Genomic DNA, 15,134 nt, shown 5'->3' on the forward strand with positions numbered 1-15,134 from the left:
TTGTTGTTGTTGTTGTTGTGCTCTTCAGTCCTGAGACTGGTTTGATGCAGCTCTCCGTGCCACTCTATCCTGTGCAAGCTTCTTCATCTCCCAGTACCTACTGCAGCCTACATCCTTTTGAGTCTTCTTAGTGTATTCATCTCTTGGCCTCCCTCTACAATTTTTACCCTCTAAGGTGCCCTCCAGTACTAAATTGGTGATGCCTTGAAGCCTCAGAACATGTCCTACCAACCGATCCCTTCTTCTAGTCAAGTTGTGCCACATTCTTCTCCCCAACTCTATTCAAAACCTCCTCATTAGTTATGTGATCTACCCATCTAATCTTCAGCATTCTTCTGTAGCACCACATTTCGAAAGCTTCTATTCTCTTCTTGTCCAAACTATTTATCGTCCATGTTTCACTTCCATACATGGCTACACTCCATACAAATACTTTCAGAAACGACTTCCTGACACTTAAATCAATACTCGGTGTTAACAAATTTCTCTTCTTCAGAAACGCTTTCCTTGCCATTGCCAGTCTACATTTTATTTCCTCTCTACTTCTACCATCATCAGTTATTTTTCTCTCCAAATAGCAAAACTCCTTTCCTACTTTAAGTGTCTCATTTCCTAATCTAATTCCCTCAGCATCACCCGACTTAATTCGACTACATTCCATTATCCTCGTTTTGCTTTTGTTGATGTTCATCTTATACAATCCTTTCAAGACACTGTCCATTCCGTTCAACTGCTCTTCCAAGTCCTTTGCTGTCTCTGACAGAATTACAATGTCATTTCTTCTCCATAGATTTTAATACCTACTCCGAACTTTTCTTTTGTTTCCTTTACTGCTTGTTCAATGTACAGATTAAATAGCATTGGCGAGAGGCTACAACCCTGTCTCACTCACTTCCCAACCATTGCTTCCCTTTCATGTCCCTTGATTGTTATAACTGCCATCTGGTTTCTGTACAAATTGTAAATAGCCTTTCGCTGCCTGTATTTTACCCCTGCCAACTTCAGAATTTGAAAGAGAGTATTACAGTCAACATTGCCAAAAGCTTTCTCTAAGTCTACAAATGCTAGAAACGTAGGTTTGCCTTTCCTTAATCTTTCTTCTAAGATAAGTCGTAGGGTCAGTATTGCCTCACGTGTTCCAACTTTTCTACGCAATCCAAACTGATCTTCCCCGACGTCGGCTTCTACCTGTGTTCCCATTCGTCTGTAAATAATTCGCGTTAGTATTTTTCAGCTGTGACTTATTAAGCTGATAGTTCGGTAATTTTCACATCTGTCAACACCTGCTTTCTTTGGGATTGGAATTATTATATTCTTCTTGAAGTCTGAGGGAATTTCGCCTATCTCATTCATGCTGCTCACCAGATGGTAGAGTTTTGTCAGGACTGGCTCTCCCAAGGCTGTCAGTAGTTGTAATGGAATGTTGTCTGCTCCCGGGGCCTTGTTTCAACTTAATGTAACTTAAACCAACTTACGCTAAGGACAACACACATACCCATGCCCAAGGGAGAACTCGAACCTCCGACGGGAAGAGCCGCGTGAACCGTGGCAAGGCGCCCAAGACAGCACGGCTACCCCGGGCGGCTGCGGTAAGAACTGACTCAGAGTGTAGGAAAGTCAAAACCACTTCGATGAGATTAAAAGAGAGCGAGGTAACATTAAGAGTGCAACGGGAATTCCTCTGTTAAATGCAGAAGAGAGAGCGGATAGGTGGAAAGAGTACACTGAAAGCCTCTATGAGGGAGAAGATTTGTCTGCTGTTAAAGAAGAAGAAACAAGAGTCGATTTAGAAGAGATAGGGGATCCAGTGTTAGAATCACAAAGTCGGAGAGCTTTGGAGGACTTTAGATCAAATAAGGCAAAAAGGATAGATAACATTCATTCAGAATTTCTAAAATCTTTGAGGGAAGTGGCAACAAAACGACAATTGTCGTTGGTGTGTAGAATGTATGAGTCTAGCGATATACAGTCTGGCTTGCGCAACAATGTCATCCACACAATTTCGATGACTGCAAGAGCAGACAAGTGCGAGAATTATCGCGCAATCAGCTTAACAGCTCATTCATCCCAGTCAAATGGCTCTGAGCACTAAGGGACTTAACATCTGTGGTCATCAGTCCCCTAGAACTTAGAACTACTTAAACCTAACTAACCTAAGGACATCATACACATCCATGCCCGAGGCAGGATTCGAACCTGCGACCGTAGTAGTCGCGCGGTTCCGGACTGAGCGCCTGAACCGCTAGACCACCGCGGCCGGCATTCATCCCAGTCGCTGATAAGAATAATATACAGAAGAATGGAAAAGAAAATTGAGGATGTGCTAGATGACGATCAGTTTGGCTTTAGAAAAGGTAAGTGCACTCGTGAGGCAACTCTGACGTTGCAGCTGATAATGGAAGCAAGACTAAAAGAATTCAAGACACTTTCATAAGATTTTTCGACCTGGAAAAAACGTTCGATAATATACAATGGTGTAAGATCGAAATTCAGAGAAAAATAGGGGTAAGCTATAGGCAGAGACGGGTAATATACAATATATACAAGAGCCAAGAGGGAATAATAACAGTGGTCGACCAAGAACGAAGTGCTCGGAGTAGAAGGGGTGTAAGATACAGATGTAGTCTTTTGGCCCTACTGTTCAATCTCCACATCGAAGAAGCAATGATGGAAATAAAAGAAAGGATCAGGAGTTCAAGATGAAAGGATATCGATGGTACGATTCGCTGATGATATTGCTACCCGGACTGAAAGTGAAGAAGAATTACATGATCTGCAAAACGTAATGAACAGTCTAATAAGTACACAATGTAGACAGATAGAAAATCGAAGGAAGACGAAAGTAATGAGAAGTAGCAGAAATGAGAATAGTGAGAAACTTAACATCAGGTTTTATGGTCACGATGCAGATGAAGTTAAGGAATTCTGCTACCAAGGCAGCAAAATAACCAATGACGGATGGAACAAAGAGGACTTCAAAAGCAGACTAGCACTGGCAAAAAGGACATCCCTGGCCAAGAGACGTCTTGTAGCATCAAACATATGACTTAATTTGAGGAAGAAACTTCTAAGAATGTACGTTTAGAGCACAGTATTGTATCTTAGTGAAACGTGGACCGTGGGAAAATCGGAACAGAAGAGAATCGAAGAATTTGAGATGTGGTGCTACAGACGAATGTTGAAAATTAGGTGGAGTGATGAGGTAAGGCATGAGGAGGTTCTGCGCAGAATCGGAGAGAAAAGGAATATGTGAGAAATACTGACAAGAAGAAGGGACAGGATGATAGGACATCTGCTAAGACATGAGGGAATGACTTCCATGGTACTAGAGGGAGCTCTAGAGAGCAAAAACTGTAGAGGAAGACAGAGACTGGAATACATCTAGGAAATAATTGGTGTAGGTTGCAAGTGCTACTCTGAGATGAAGAGGTTGGCACAGATCAAACCAGTCAGAAGACTGTTGACCCCAAAAAAAAAAGACTGTACACAACTTTTGAGTAAGTTTGTGAAATACAAGAGCTATTGGCGAAGTAAGGTCCGCTCGACCACGAAGTGAAAAACACAGTGAAAATATGATGAAGTTTTATATCGATGTTTTGCACTGTATGCACGTAGATCGCGTCACTTCACTCTTTTCAGTTATGAGCGCACAGTGAACACGTAAAGATGCTTAGAATCTATTCTCCAGCCAAGTATTTGGGCCTAATGAGAGATTTCGCCTAACGTCATGCAACCCACATAACTGTCATACGTTTCTTTGTTCATGACAGTTCTCTGCCGCACACTTCAGGGGCAATGATGACAAACTACACTACTGGCCATTAAAATTGCTACACCACGAAGATGACGTGCTACAGACGCGAAATTTAACCTACAGGAAGAAGATACTGTGATATGCAAATGATTAGCTTTTCAGAGCATTCACACAAGATTGGCGCCGGTGGCGACACCTACAACGTGTTGACATGAGGAAAGTTTCCACCCGATTTCTCTTACACAAACAGCAGTTGACCGGTGTTGCCTGGTGAAACGTTGTTGTGATGCCTCGTGTAAGGAGGAGAAATGCGTACCATCACGTTTCCGACTTTAATAAAGGTCGGATTGTAGCCTATCGCGATTGCGGTTTATCGTATTGCGACGTTGCTGCTCGTATTGGTCGAGATCCAATGACTGTTAGCAAAATATGGAATCGGTGGGTTCAGTAGGGTAATACGGATCGCAGTGCTGGATCCCAACGGCCTCGTATCACTAGCAGTAGAGATGACAGGCACCTTGTCCTCCAAGGCTGTAACGGATCGTGCAGCCACGTCTTGATCCCTGAGTCAACAGATGGGGACGTTCGCAAGACAAGAACCATCTGCACGAACAGTTCGACGATGTTTGCAGCAGCATGGACTATCAGCTCGGAGACAGTGGCTGTGGTTGCCATTCACGCTGCATCACGGACAGGAGCGCCTGCGATGGTGTACTCGACAAACCTGGGTGCACGAATGGTAAAACGTCATTTATTCGGATGAATTCAGGTTCTGTCTTGATGGTCGCATCCGTGTTTGGCGACATCGCGGTGAACGCACATTGGAAGCGGGTGTGCGTCATCACCATACTGGCGTATCACCCGGCGTAAGGTATGGGGTGTCATTGGTTACACGTCTCGGTCACCTCTTGTTCGCATTGACGGCACTTTGAACAGTGGACGTTACATTTAGATGTAACGTGGCTCTACCCTTCATTCTATCCCTGCGAAACCCTACATTTCAGCAGGATAATGCACTACGGCAGGATGGAGGTACCGTACGGGCCTTTCTGGATAGAGAAAATGTTCGACTGCTGCCCTGGCCAGCACATTCTCCAGATCTCTCACCAATTGAAAACATCTGGGGAATGGTTGCCGAGCAACTGGCTCGTCACGATACGCCAGTCACTACTCTTGATGAACTGTGGTATCGTGTTGAATGTGCAAGGATGCCGGCCGCGGTGGTCTAGCGGTTCTAGGCGCTCAGTCCGGAGCCGCGCGACTGCTACGGTCGCAGGTTCGAATCCTGCCTCGGGTATGGATGTGTGTGATGTCCTTAGGTTAGTTAGGTTTAAGTAGTTCTGAGTTCTAAGTCCCATAGTGCTCAGAGCCATTTGAACTATTTTTTTGAATGTGCAAGGGCTGCTGTACCTGTACACGCCATCCAAGCTCTGTTTGACTCAATGGCCAGGCGTATCAAGGCCGTTATTATGGCCAGAGGTGGTTGTTCTGGGTACTGATTTCTCAGGATCTATGCACCCAAATTGCGTGACAATGTAATCACATGTCAGCTCTAGAATGATATATTTGTCCAATGAATACCTGTTTATCATCTGCTTTTCTTCTTGGTGTAGCAATTTTAAAGGCCAGTAGTGTAGCAGGTTGTTCGATTGGAAGTGTTTGGGCACCCACCACACAGCATGGACTTTTGTGAACAAAACTTTTTTGATTTTCATTGTGGTTTCCAGTCCGCTGCCGATCAGACTTTACTTTCTGGACAGTCCTCGTATTTATGCAATAACTTTCCAATTATCAATCTGTTACCACTGTCCTGTTGAGGTGGTGTTATTCTTTCAGATTATCTGATGATGATTACACTGAAATGCATCATTAAACAAATAAATTGCCTAACAAACTGTACTGGCAGAAGTAAAGCTGTGAGGAGGGGGCCGTGAGTCGTGCTTGGGTAGCTTAGTTGGTAGAGCACTTGGCTGCGAAAGGCAAAGGTCCCGAGTTCGAGTCTCGGTCCGGCACACAGTTTTAATCTGCCAGGAAGTTTCATATCAGCGCAGACTCCGCTGCAGAATGAAAATCTCATTCTGTAAACATACCCCAGGCTGTGGCTAAGCCATCTCTCCGCAGTATCCTTTCTTTCGGGAGAGCTAGATCTGCAAGGCTCGCAGGAGAGCTTCTGTAAACTTTGGAAGGTAGGAGACGAAGTAATAGCAGAAGTAAAGCTGTGAGGATGGGGCGTGAGTCGTGCTTGGGTAATTCAGATGGTAGAACACTTGCCCGCGAAAGGAAAAGTCCAGAGTTCGAGTCTCGGTCCGGCACACAGTTTTAATCTGCCAGAAAGTTTCATATCAGCGCTCACTCCGCATCAGAGTGAAAATCTCATTCTGGAAACTGTTTCAACGTTGCAAAATTTCAGAATGGGTGCATACCTCTTACATGACTTTACGTCACAGTTAATCGATGTTTTTATTTCTTATATCTGAACCTTATTTAACTTTCTACATTTCTTGTTGGTTTACCCTACAGAGTGCTCAAAGATATAGGTGACACGCTACAAACCTGTCTCACTTCCTTCTGGGCCACTGCTTCCCTTTCATTTCCTTCGATGTCTCGATTCTGTAAAAAACTGTAGATAACATTTTGCTTCTTGTGTTTTATCCCTGCTACCATCAGATAACATTTTGCTTCTTGTGTTTTATCCCTGCTACCATCAGAATTTCAAAGAGTGTACTCAACATTTTTAAGACTCTCTCTAAATCTGCAAATGCTGTAATCGGCCGTTTGCCTTTCTTCTAGAAATCTTCTATGTCATACACTCAATATCATGAGGGGTATTCCAAAAGTAAGGTCCGATCGGTTGCGGAATGGAAACCAAAGTGAAAATGAAAGGTGTTTATTTGCAGTAGTTAGCCGCACCTTCCAGCAACGTCCCTACATAGTCGCTGCTCCGTCTGAGATATTTGTCGTAGCGGTGTACAAACTTTCCAATACCTTCGTCATAGAAGGCAGCCGCCTACACTTTTCCCCAGTTCTCTATGTTGATTTGCAATTCGTTGTCTGTGCGAAATAGCTGACTCCATAGCCAGCGGTTCTTTTGAGCAGAGATAAAAATCAGTGGGGGGCAAAGTCCAGGCTGTATGGAGGGCGATCAAACATTTCCCATCGAAAACGCTGCAGGAGCATATTCACACTGCAGCGAAGAATTGTCATGCGAATGGAAACGCATGACAGGCATGTTATGTGGGCTGTATGACATCAGGGGAATCTCATGCCAGGGCCTCATTCTTGGCGGGAGACACTGTTTTCTAGGCATCTTTACGTGCTCACTGTGCGCTCAGAACTGAAAAGACATGTGTGACGCGATCCACGGGCATGCTAGAGGCACTGTCCAACACACCTATGCAAAGCTTTATCGGATTTTCACTGTCGTTTCTACACTCCTGGAAATTGAAATAAGAACACTGTGAATTCATTGTCCCAGGAAGGGGAAACTTTATTGACACATTCCTGGGGTCAGATACATCACATGATCACACTGATAGAACCACAGGCACATAGACACAGGCAACAGAGCATGCACAATGTCGGCACTAGTACAGTGTATATCCACCTTTCGCAGCAATGCAGGCTGCTATTCTCCCATGGAGACGATCGTAGAGATGCTGGATGCAGTCCTGTGGAACGGCTTGCCATGCCATTTCCACCTGGCGCCTCAGTTGGACCAGCGTTCGTGCTGGACGTGCAGACCGCGTGAGACGACGCTTCATCCAGTCCCAAACATGCTCAATGGGGGACAGATCCGGAGATCTTGCTGGCCAGGGTAGTTGACTTACACCTTCTAGAGCACGTTGGGTGGCACAGGATACATGCGGACGTGCATTGTCCTGTTGGAACAGCAAGTTCCCTTGCCGGTCTAGGAATGGTAGAACGATGGGTTCGATGACGGTTTGGATGTACCGTGCACTATTCAGTGTCCCCTCGACGATCACCAGTGGTGTACGGCCAGTGTAGGAGATCGCTCCCCACACCATGATGCCGGGTGTTGGCCCTGTGTGCCTCGGTCGTATGCAGTCCTGATTGTGGCGCTCACGTGCACGGCGCCAAACACGCATACGACCATCATTGGCACCAAGGCAGAAGCGACTCTCATCGCTGAAGACGACACGTCTCCATTCGTCCCTCCATTCACGCCTGTCGCGACACCACTGGAGGCGGGCTGCACGATGTTGGGGCGTGAGCGGAAGACGGCCTAACGGTGTGCGGGGCCGTAGCCCAGCTTCATGGAGACGGTTGCGAATGGTCCTCGCCGATATCCCAGGAGCAACAGTGTCCCTAATTTGCTGGGAAGTGGCGGTGCGGTCCCCTACGGCACTGCGTAGGATCCTACGGTCTTGGCGTGCATCCGTGCGTCGCTGCGGTCCGGTCCCAGGTCGACGGGCACGTGCACCTTCCGCCGACCACTGGCGACAACATCGATGTACTGTGGAGACCTCACGCCCCACGTGTTGAGCAATTCGGCGGTACGTCCACCCGGCCTCCCGCATGCCCACTATACGCCCTCGCTCAAAGTCCGTCAACTGCACATACGGTTCACGTCCACGCTGTCGCGGCATGCTACCAGTGTTAAAGACTGCGATGGAGCTCCGTATGCCACGGCAAACTGGCTGACACTGACGGCGGCGGTGCACAAATGCTGCGCAGCTAGCGCCATTCGACGGCCAACACCGCGGTTCCTGGTGTGTCCGCTGTGCCGTGCGTGTGATCATTGCTTGTACAGCCCTCTCGCAGTGTCCGGTGCAAGTATGGTGGGTCTGACACACCGGTGTCAATGTGTTCTTTTTTCCATTTCCAGGAGTGTATTTCGTGACTGATCTGACCTTACTTTCGGATTATGCCACGTACCTCACATGTTCTCTCCGCAACTCAAATTGATGTTCCCTGTGGTCTGCTTCTTCTGTGAATAATTCATGTCAGCTATACTTATTTATTTTATTTGTTTATTTGTTTAACTTGATCTGATTAGACCCATCAGGTCCTCTCTTACACTGGACCAGTCTTTCACACATTTAATATCTATTATATCATAGTTAACTAAGACAACTAGTATTAAAATATTTTGAGTGTCTGAAGTGGTAGTGTGAGTAAATTTACTGATGGTGAACTAACAAAGTTAATATTGGCGTTACTTGTACCACAGCGGCTGCTGCCACTAATTGTGATAATAGGAATAATAATAATGTTAATAACAGTAATGACAATAATTGTGATATTAATTACAATGATCATAGTGGCAGATATAAGAATTTATAGGCTCACAAAATAGATTTTTCTAGTATACTGAATTCTGGGAAAAGGAATTTTAAGGAGACTGCATCAGCTAAGGATGTGTGTGTCTCATTATGGTGGGCCCAGCTTACCTTGAGCACTGAGACTCCCAGATGTTCGTTGGCTGTGCAGATGGCAGTCTCTATGAACCCCATAACCACGAGCTGCAGCGGCGTCACTTTGCCCAGCACGGCCCCCATGGATATCAGGATAGTGGCAACTGTCAGGTCAGCTTGTAGAAGACTGCAGAAGGAGAACGACGTACAGTACATGCCGAAATAGCAGTTAAGATAAGGCGGCCAGCAAAAGCCGAAGCCAACTTAATCCTTTACAGCTCTACAGTGGCAGATTGGACAAACCAAAAGTCAGCAGTCCATGATGATGCAGTGCAGACAGTAAAGACACACAATGGGGTGACAAAAGTCGTGGGATAGCGATATGCTCAATCGCTTACACAAGATATAAAAGAGCAGTGCGTCAGAATTGTCAGTTGTACTCAGGTGATTCGTGTGAAGAGGTTTCCGACGTGGTTACGGCTGCAAGAGCGGAATTAACAGACTTTTAAATGCGGAACTGTAGACGGAGATAGACGCTTGGGACATTTTATTTTGAAATTGGTAGGAAATTCAATATTCCGTGATCCACAGCGTCGAGACTACGCCGAGATAACTAAATTTCAGGTGATACTTCTCACTGCGGACAACGCAGTGGCCGAAGGTCTTCACTTAACGACCGACAGCAGCAGCGTTTGCGTTGAGGCGTCAGTGCTAACAGACAAGCAACATTTCGTGAAATAACTGCAGACATTGATTTGGGACGTACGACGAACGTATCTGTTTGCACAGTGCGGCGAAATTTTGCAGCAGACAACGGATGGGAGTACCTTTGTTAACAGCACGACACCATCTGCAGGACCTCTTCTGGGATCGTGACCATATCGGTTGGACCATAAACGACTGGAAAACCGTGGCCTGGTCAGGTGAGACCCTATTTCAGTTGGTATGAGCCGATGGTAGGGTTCGAGTGTTGCGCGGACTCCACGACGCCATGAACCGAAGTTGTCAACAAGGCACTGTGCGAGCTGGTGGTGGCTCCATAATGGACTGAGCTGTGTTTACACTGATGGACTGGGTCCTCTGCTACAAACGAACCGATCATTCACTGTAAATGGTTATTTTCGGCTACTTGCAGCCCATTTGCAGCCATTCATTGACTTCGTGTTCCAAAACAACGATGGAATTCTTATGGATGACAATGTCCCATGTTGCCGGGTCAGAATTGTTTGCGAGTCCTCCCTCGGGCATGGGTGTGTGTGTCTGTCCTTAGGGTAAATTAGGTTAAGTAATGTGTAAGCTTAGGGACTGATGACCTTAGAAGTTAAGTCCCATACGATTTCACACACATTTGAATATTTTTTTAGAATTGTTCGCGACTGGTTTGAAGAACATTCTGGACAACTCGTGCGAACGATTTGGCCACACGAATCACCCGACATGAACCTAATAGAGCATTTATTGGACATAACCGAGAGGTCAGTTCGTGTATAACATCCTGCCACGGTAACACTTCCGCAATTACGGACAGCTATAGAGGCAGCATGGTTCAGTGTTTCTGCAGGGGACTTCCAACAATTTGTTGAGTCTATGGCACGTCGAGAAGGTGCACTAATCCACACGATATTACCAGCTAACCCATGACTTTTTTCATCTCAGTATAATACATTTTTTAGTCTAGGAACGAAACGCGAAAAACATCCCTCATGAAGGATGGTTGTTACCAATCCTAAATTTTCGGTAAATATATGCTATCGGTGTGTGCATAATCTTACTGCTCAGTTTATATCCACTGTCTCACAAAAAACACTGAAACACCCAGAAGACATGGCATGATGTCAATGTAATTTCATACACATCGGCAGGTACGTAAATTATTAGAGTTGCAAACTTTCTGTGAGAGGCAGAACTGTCCCCAAAATGCGTTAGTATTGTTGGTGTTTGGTGTTGTTATCAGGTCATGTACGGCATATAAAACGTGTGAACAGCGTCAGATGTTGAGCGACTACTGAAGGACACTTCCTCGTGCAGTTGTGAGACATCATTACCAGCACCTCACACTTTAAGGTGCCTCATTCTGACTGGTAGAGTCGTGTAGTATCCAGATTTATAGAGCATTCGATTATGACAGTGGCTCGAGGTTGGAATAGATGGGAAGAGGATGGTGGGCATACTCGTCGCAAAAGTTCTGGTCAACCACATCTGATAATCAGGATCCCCATATTGTGCCCTAAGCACATCCTAACTTCTTCACATCTGTGCCTGGCGACCAAAACAAGTACTGGACTCCATGTTGTGTCATGTAAAATTCTGTGTCCTCCAGCACCAATGGTTAGAGACAAGTAGCAGCTGAACTAGGGAATTGCTGTCCTATTTGTAGAATGCCATTAACACCGCAACACAAATGGGTGTCTTTGGAGGGTTCCATCACCAGGAAGCATTGACAGCTGATGAGCAGCGTCGTATTGTGTTCAACGCTGAATCGCTGACCATCGTCTGCGAGATTGGCGGCGACCTGGGAAGAGGTCCTATTATTTCAACGTTTTGTGGAGGCTCAGGAGTGTTAGGGTGTGAGGAGCCATCGGGTACGACTTCAGGTCGCCGCTGTTGGTGACTGGGTGAACTCTGGCACAGCAGTACTTCACGGGCATACTGCGTCCTCACGTGTTACTTCTAACGCGAGAATACCCTATGTTTCAACAGGACAATACTTGTCCATACGTAACACTTTTCTCTATACAGAATGAGATTTTCACTCTGCAGCGGAGTGTGCGCTGATAAGAAACTTCCTGGCAGATGAAAACTGTGTGCCGGACCGAGACTCGAACTCGGGACCTTTGCCTTTCGCGGGCAAGTGCTCTACCATCTGAATTACTCAAACATTCTACTTTTCAAATTGCGAGCAGGAGAGCTTCTGTGAAGTTTGGAAAGTAGGAGACGAGGTACTAGTGGAAGTAAAGCATTGAGGACGGGGCGTGAGTCGTGCTTGGGTACCTCAGATGGTAGAGCACTTGCCAGGGATAGGCAAAGGTCCCGAGTTCGAGTCTCGGTCCGGCACAAAGTTTTAATCTGACAGAAAGTTTCACTTCTCTCTATAAATTGTCTGCTTCATGACGAGGTACTCCCATGACCAGCAACATCGTCAGATCTGTCCCCAGTAGAACATCTGTCGGACCACATTGGACGTCAGTTTTGTCCCATTGCAACAAGCTGCAGTCACAATGGTTGTGGGCTAACTTGTCTCAGGAGGGGATACATGCTACATGCTTCCCAACTGCATGAGCTCATGCATCCTGGTTGGAGGAGACAAAACATCATACTGATAAATGGGTTCATTGTTGGTATCATGGTCTTCAGTCCGAACACTGATTTGTTGCAGCTCTCTGTGCTACTCTATCCTGTCCAGATAACTAATGCAACCTACATATTTCTGAATCTGCTTACTGTATTCAAGTCTAGGTCTCACTCTACGGTATTTTCCTCCAAACTTCCCTCCGATACTAAATTGGTGATACTTTGATGTCTCAGAACGTGCCCTATTAACCAATCCCTTATTTTAATCAAGCTGTACTAAAAATTTCTGGTCTCCCCAGTTCTATTCAGTCCATACTACTACGAAATTTAAATCTGAATGAAATTGCTGTATCCTACAACTTCCTCTACCTGCAACACAAAAGCGAGCGACGGTTTGCTGTACGTCGTTTGGTGCTGCTTCAGAGCACAGGCTAGATTGTACCAGGGTTATTCGGAAAGTAAGGAACGTTCGGTCGTGAAATGGAAACCACAGTGAAAATCCGGTGAAGTTTTGCACAGGTGTGTAGGGCAGTGTCTCTAGTATGCCCGTCGATCGCGTTACGTCGTTCTTTTTAGTGTTGAGCACACAGGGAGCACATAAATGTACCTAGAACAATAGTGTCTCCCGCCAAGTACGACGGCCTCGTGAGAAATTTCGCCTGAAGCTATGCAGCCAACATTACATAACTGTTGTGCGTTTTCTTCTTCAAGACAATTCTCAGCCGCATTCTGCAGGGGCAATGGAGATGGTCCTGCATCGTTTTCAATTGGAAATATTTGATTAACCACAACACAGCCCGTAATTGTCTCCCTCTGAGTTTCATCTCTGCTCACATGAACCGCTAGCTATGAAGACATTATTTTGGCACAGACAACGAGCTGTAGGCCAGCGTAGAGATTTGGCGGAAAGCACCGGCGGCTGCCTTCTATAACGAGGGTATTGGAAAGTTGGTACAACGCTACTACAAACGTCTAAGTCGGATCTCGCGACTGTGGAGATAAGTAGCTAGAAGTTGCAGCTAACTGTTGCAAATAAAACAGTTTTGATTTTCACTCTGGTTTCCATTTCGCGACCTATCATTCCTTACTTTCTGAATAGCCCTCGTACTACCCAACCATTATATTACCAGTGGAAAAATGCTAACGGAGCGCAAAAATTTAAAAGACTCTGACAGAAAAGTCGGGTAACAGGTGCCTAATTTTACTTTCCTCAGTATCTTTAAAATTTTTACCAAAAACTTTGTCATGCGAACATAGTCATACTTTTTTAAAAATTTTCAGCTCACCTCAAACTCCCAGAAGCTCCCCTAACTGTAACTCACTCACATACACTAGGCCATCACCGCAAGCCGCTCACACCCATCCACTCCCAGTTGTCCTTTCTCAATCGCTCATTCAGTCTAATGCGTATCTCTTTGTGTCTAACTGTCACTGTCTCCTGCGTCCTTCGTTCTGTCCTACTACTACAGTCTACTGTCTCCCTCACGCTCTCACTTACTTCTAATATGTCATTATTTCCTTCCAACTACAGCTGTCTCTTCTCACTGTCACTATCCCTATTCCTCGTTGTCACTGCCTGACCTCCGTCTCTCATAACACTGGCACTAAGCCACTTACACTTTCTCTTTAATCCTCCTCCTCCCCCCCCCCCCCCTCCACTGGCACTATCTCCGTCTGTCACTGTCAACTATGCTCCACAGCCATTGTGTCATTGTGTCCCTCTCTTTCTCTCGCAATGCGATTCTCTCTTTCTTTCTTTCCATAGCACAGCCTCTGTCTCCAGTATTTATTACTTTTCCGTCTCTTTTCCACTGCCACTGCCTTCTCTGTCTCTCAGCGTAAAAAACCGCGAATATATTCGCATGCCAAAATTTTTGGGAAGATTTTAAAGGTGCTGATGGACATAGAATGCTGGTACCCTACTTTCCAGTGAGAATCTTAAGGGGGTCGGACGTCAAACGGGCCGACTTGGAGCAGGAGAAGCACCGCAGGACATTTTAATTTCCACTGTCTATGCTGTTACAAATAAATTCATAAAACTTTGTCAGTATGACCAGGAAGGATTCAGTACTCACACTCATAGCAACGGAAGTTCAAAAACATAATAAAATAAATTTTTACATGTGAAATTTCATCATTTTTTTGCACTTACTATTGGCTGCATTTGTTGCTATAGGTACACTTTTCTTCATAAGTAAGAGAGACTGCTCGATAAATTTTGCACAGCATACAAACCATACTTACAGGTGTCTGAAACTCTAGAATCTATTTAATTTCTGAAAAAATGAATGAGCTGTTACGTTTTATGCTTTATGTTTAGAAAAAAATCAAATTTTGTAGTTAATTATCTCTATTTTACCATAGTTTTTAATAGATTTGGAAAATTCTAGAGTTTCATACACCTGCAAGTATGGTTTGTATGCTGTGCAAAATTCATCAAAGAACCTCTCTTACTGGTGAAGAAAAATGTACCTATAGCAACAAATGCAACCAATAGTAAGTGAAAAAACGAAATTTCACATGTGAAAAAAATTATTTTGTTATGCTTTTGAACTTCCACTGCTTTGAGTGTGAATCCTGAATCCTTCCTGTTCATGCTGACAAACTTTTATTAATTTATTTGTAAAAGTATAGGCACTGGAAATTAAAATCTCCTCTGGTGCCTCACCTGCTCCAAGTCGGCCCGTTTGACGTCCTACCCCCCTTAAATAAAC

At 45.1% G+C, this 15,134-nt stretch overlaps 1 protein-coding gene across 2 annotated transcripts in view; it reads right to left on the bottom strand.

Annotated features, from left to right (window-relative positions):
* LOC124551105 (ammonium transporter Rh type B) overlaps positions 1-15,134 on the bottom strand; it is a 221,678-nt gene that overhangs the window by 86,580 nt on the left and 119,964 nt on the right. For both annotated transcript variants that reach the window (XM_047126042.1, XM_047126040.1), the window contains exon 4: positions 9,166-9,316. In XM_047126042.1, the coding sequence (XP_046981998.1) occupies positions 9,166-9,316 (151 nt within the window). The remainder of the gene's footprint in view (positions 1-9,165; positions 9,317-15,134) is intronic.

The sequence above is a fragment of the Schistocerca americana genome, chromosome 9 (genome assembly GCF_021461395.2).
Source record: "Schistocerca americana isolate TAMUIC-IGC-003095 chromosome 9, iqSchAmer2.1, whole genome shotgun sequence".
NCBI classification, from domain to species: Eukaryota; Metazoa; Arthropoda; class Insecta; order Orthoptera; family Acrididae; genus Schistocerca; species Schistocerca americana.